Below are 5,000 nucleotides of genomic sequence, written 5' to 3'. Positions count from 1 at the left end.
GACGAGGAGGTAACCAGGCGTCCAGATAAGGCTCAGAATCAAACCTCCTGAGCCGTCCCCCTGACCCCCCTCAGTCCTAGTCTCTCGTGTATTCATTCAGCCCTCTGATTGGCTGCAGGACGACAGCAGAGTGACATCAGCGCTGGTCAACGCTTTCCGACGCCTTGACTACGACCTGTCTGTGGAGGCCCAGGTCCACCTGTCCCTGTCCTCACCCAGGTCCTCCCGCTGTGGTCCCGGTCCTGGTTGGACCGTGTTGATTGTTAAAGTCTGTCTCCCCTTCAGTCACCGGGTCAATCCTGTCTCTCTGTCCACAGGCGGGTGTCCATCCCTGGGGAGGGCGTGTCTCTGTCCTCCCCCCTCCGGGTGGCGTTGTCCGGCTGCACCGCCTGCATCGTCCATGTCTCCAATGGTGTCCTGCACGTGGCCAACCTTGGGGACAGCCGGGCCGTCCTCGGCGTCCAGGAGCCGGACGGGCGCTGGTCAGCGGTGAGCCTCACCAACGACCACAATGCACAGAACCCTGAGGAGCTGCAAAGGATTGTGGGAGAACACCCGCCATCGGAGCGGAGGACCGCGGTCCGCCACGACCGCCTGCTGGGTCTGCTGTTGCCCTTCAGGGCGTTCGGAGATGTCCGCTTCAAATGGAGTACGGAGATGCTGAGTCGGGTCTACGAAACCGGACCGGACATCCTGTCCGCGGTCAGCGAGGTGCTGCGGACGCCGCCGTCGCACTACCTGACCCCCCCGTACCTGAGTGCCCAGCCAGAGGTCACCCGACACAACATCAGGCCAGCTGACAAGTTCGTGGTCCTGGCGACCGACGGGCTGTGGGAGCTGATGCACCGACAGGCGGTTGTTCAGCTGGTGGCAGAACAGCTGACAGGTCAGAGACACACCTCCTCCAGAACTGGGTCACGTGACCATGGTCGTCATGGTTCAAGTGACTCTGAGTTTTAAATCTGGATCTGAAGGTCACAGTATTGACAGCAGTTATGTTGATTTGTCTGTATCGTTAATATGATGTTGTAGTTCACAGGGTGAACTGATGGAGGCGGTGTTATCTATCGTTGTTAAAACCATTTAAATGTGAGACCTCCGAGATCAGCTTTTTGTCTCTTTCAGGCCTTCAGCAGCAGAGACCCATCTCTCCCGGTGTGGGAGTTACGCTGGGCAGCCTGCAGCGCCTCCTGCTGGAGAGGAGGGGGCGTGTCCTGTCAGTGCTGGAGGACCAGAACGCCGCCACCCACCTGCTCCGCCACGCCCTGGGTGACGACGGGTACGGAGCCGTGGCCCCGAACCGCCTGGCCAAGATGCTGAGTCTGCCAGCAGAGCTGGCCCGGAGGTACCGTGATGACATCACCATCACTGTCATTCACCTGAATGAGCTCTAACACCTGCAGGCAGCTGACCATGATTAAATTCCTCAGGAATGTGAACCAACAAGGGAGCTGAGTGGAGTTTAGACTTCAGGGACCTCATTTATAAAGTATTGCTCGATCTATGCTAAAAGTGTACGTGAACACAAAAGCAGAAAACGGTGTGCAAATTCAGATTTATAAAACCATGCGCACGGAATGTTCCCTAAAAATCACAATCGACGTAGAAATGTTCCCACGTAGATCCGCCTCACATCCCTCCTTCAACACGGCAACATTCAACCATCAATGATCAGTACAGCGCATATTATAAAGGTTTGATGCATATAAATGATCCATGTGGGTCAGTGGTTCAACAACAGAGAGGAAAACCTGGAAATGACATTTTTCCGACACAGAACTGGAGGTGTTTGAGGACCAGGTGTTTGAGGACCAGGTGTTTGAGGACCAGGTGTCTGTGGACCAGGTGTCTGTGGACCAGGTGTCCTCACCGTGTGTTAAGATGTTGACAGGTGTTCACTATTTACCGTCAGGTGTGTTTCGACTCTTTTAGACCGTTTTGTGGTTGTAAATGAGGTCCCAGATCAGAGTTCTCCGGAACTACTTTCTACTAAGAAATAGTCCCTGTGAGAACTGTGTGTAACCTTTGACCTCACCTGCATGTCTGTATGAATCAAACTGTCCACAAGGCTGAGATCTGATTAAATGTTGGTCTCTGCAGGAGTTATTCAAATATTAAATAAATATTTAATTACAACCTGTTAATGTTTGTTTGTAAGTGGGGGGGGGGGGGGGGGGAGAGGGAAGGGGGGAGTACAGGAGACAGCAGCTCTGAGTGACATGAAAATAAAATTTAATCAATAATTTTACAAAATCAAATCTTGTTTAGAAAAACAGTTTAAATATCAAAGATCTAAACCAACCAATCAGCTGACACTGTCGCTGTCGGCCCGCCCCCTCACAGCTCACAGAGCTCAATCATTGGACGATAGTCAGAATGCTAATCAACAGCAGGAAACAGGAAGGAGGTGCCAAACATGTGACCCGATGTCTGGCCAATAGAGAGAGGGCAAGTTGTTTGTGTCCCGACTGAAACAACAAACAAATAAACAAACAAACAAACAAACAAAGTCCCTTGCCCGCATCTTCAGACCTGATGGACCAAACTGTCTGACAACCAATAGGAGGCGGGGATATAAAAAAAAAAAGGGCGGGCTCTACTGTCCAGGGTCCAATCAGAAGGCAGTGTTGCCGGTGAGTCACCGTCGCAGGGGCGGGGCCAGCTGCTGCGTTGCAGTGATGGACTCTGGGAACAGGTTGTGGTAGGTGGGCAGGGGTACGTACGCCGCCGTGATCATCTTACCTGAAAGGACAGGTGAGATGATGTCAGAGCTCTCTGATTGGTCCACAGCAGTCATGTGACCGCAGGTCTTACCAGCAAAATATCTCCCATGGAGAGAGTTGACGGCGGCCACGGCGGCCGGGATCGATGGACACTTGACGTATACGTTTCCCTGCAGAGGTCAAAGGTCAAGCACAGGAATGAGACAGAGGTTGACAGTTCAGAGACCAGGAAGGAGACAGTCAGAGGTCAAAGGTCACCTGTACCTCAGAGGAGTTTTTGTCAACGTAGATGTGAACGACTCCGCCATGTTTGTTGCACTCCTCGATGACATCATGCCGGATGTCCACCTCCCACCCAGGAGCCTCCTCACTGAGACACACACAGAGTTATCTCTGATTGGAACACCTAATTAAAAAGAGACAGACAGGTGTAGAGACAGACAGGTGTGTCTACCTGTGGGGGTTGAACATGTTGGACAGCTGGAAGCAGTGTGTGGCGAGCGGCTGAACCGGCAGGTTGAGAGGAGCAGAGTTCATGTTGAGAGACGGATTCATGGCAGCTGAAACACACACAGTCACACCTGTAGTCATGATGATGATGATGACGATGACGATGACGATGATGATGATGAGTGTACCTGACACAGCAGCCATGGCTCCGATAGCGATAGCTCCACTCATCTGTAGGGCCTGCTGAGCAGCAGGAGGGATCTGCAGCCCGGGTACCTGCACACGCAGCAGACACACTAGTTACAGGTGTTTGCTGATGTCAGCAGGTGTGTGTACAGGTGTGAGAGGGGGCGTGGCCTCACCCTCGGCCAGCCGGGCCATCAGCTGCAGTCTCCCGGTGGTTCCCAGGTCGACGCCGGTGCGTTCGAGGTCGTCGCTGTCGAGGAAAGACGAAGCCGTGGAGGCGTCCGTCCGCTCCGTCACATGACCCACCTTCATGGGTCGGCCCGCCAGCTCGAAGCCGTTCAGCTGCTCCAGAGCTTTTTGAGCACACTCTGCATCTGAGAACTGACATCACACACCACGTCTGTGACATCACACGTCTCTGAGTAATGACCTGTGATGTCATGTGTCACATGTTCAGTTTTCACTGACATGTCATATGTATGTTTTTTGGACTGTTGGCCCAGTCTGACTGATGATGATGATGATGATGATGATGATGATGATGATGAAGGACTCACGGTGATGAAGCCGTAGCCTTTGGAGCGTCCGGTCTCACTGTCCATCATCAGCTGGATGCTCTCAATCTGACAAGCAACAAACACAAACCTCCTGTCACACTTGTGTGTGTTTACACACATGGATATGTAAGTGTGTGTGTGGAGAGATAAGGACGGATCAATAAGTCTAGAGAAGATCTAGTTGGAATACTTCTTCTTGAAGGTTATTGATGCTCTGCTGCCTTTAACAGGAGCAGACTGAACTTATTGATCCACCCTCGTACACGTGTGTGTTGTCCTGCTTCTAAATTCAGACAAAACAGAAGTTCTTGTACTTGGTCCTAAACACCTCAGAAACTCTTTCTGTAATCACTTAGTTACTCTAGATGACGTTGTCTTGGCCTCCAGCAAAACTGTGAGGAACCTTGGAGTCATCTTTGATGAGGATTTGTCCTTTAGACACCATATAAGGCAAATCTCCAGAACTGCCTTCTTTCATCTACGTAATATTAATAAAATCAGGAAAATCCTTCCTCAGCGTGACGCAGAAAAACTCATTCATGCATTTGTTACTTCTAGACTAGATTATTGTAATTCCTTGTTGTTAGGATGTCCAAATTACTCATTAAAAACCTGCAGCTGATCCAAAATGCTGCAGCAAGAGTACTGATGGGATTTATCAAGAGAGATCATATTTCTCCAGTTTTATCTTCTCTTCACTGGCTTCCTGTGAAATCAAGAATAGAATTTAAAGTTCTCTTGATGACTTACAAAGCTCTACATGACCAGGCTCCATCATATCTTAGAGATCTTATAGAACCATATAATCCCAGCAGAGCACTTCTCTCTCAGTACGCTGGTCTACTTGTGGTTCCTAGAGTTTCCAGAAGTAGAATGGGAGGCGGAGCTTCAGTGTTCAGGCTCCTCCCCTGTGGAACCAGCTCCCAGTTTGTGTTGGAGGGGCAGAAACCCTCTCTAGCTTTAAGATTAGACTCAAAACGTTCCTTCTTGATGAAGCCTATAGTTAGGGCTGGCTCAGGTAGACCTGAACCAACCCTTAGTTATGCTGTTATAGGCCGAGGCTGCTGGAGGACCTCGTTACATG

General features: G+C 50.8%; 1 protein-coding gene and 1 pseudogene across 7 annotated transcripts in view; one reads left to right on the top strand and one right to left on the bottom strand.

The window, feature by feature from the left end:
* Positions 1-5,000, top strand: part of LOC138214126 (pyruvate dehydrogenase [acetyl-transferring]-phosphatase 1, mitochondrial-like) — a 9,349-nt gene that overhangs the window by 3,518 nt on the left and 831 nt on the right. For 5 of the 7 annotated variants that reach the window (XM_069175512.1, XM_069175505.1, XM_069175521.1 and 2 more), the window contains 4 exons: positions 1-9; positions 119-219; positions 318-886; positions 1,126-2,156. The exon at positions 1-9 is cut by the window's left edge and continues 414 nt beyond it. In XM_069175512.1, the coding sequence (XP_069031613.1) occupies positions 1-9; positions 119-219; positions 318-886; positions 1,126-1,394 (948 nt within the window). In that variant the 3' untranslated portion in view covers positions 1,395-2,156. Of the gene's footprint in view, positions 10-118; positions 220-317; positions 887-1,125; positions 2,157-5,000 lie in introns of those variants that run through there. The other 2 variants (XR_011179604.1, XM_069175542.1) reach the window with 2 other exon arrangements.
* LOC138214220 (RNA-binding protein 39-like) overlaps positions 2,216-5,000 on the bottom strand; it is a 9,925-nt pseudogene continuing 7,140 nt past the window's right edge.

The sequence above is a fragment of the Embiotoca jacksoni genome, unplaced genomic scaffold (assembly GCF_022577435.1).
Source record: "Embiotoca jacksoni isolate LCO1_2020_lvr unplaced genomic scaffold, fEmbJac1.0.p SCAF_104, whole genome shotgun sequence".
In the NCBI taxonomy this organism is placed as follows: Eukaryota; Metazoa; Chordata; class Actinopteri; family Embiotocidae; genus Embiotoca; species Embiotoca jacksoni.
Note: the sequence above shows the minus strand (reverse complement) of the source record. Positions and strands in the feature narration are given on the sequence as shown.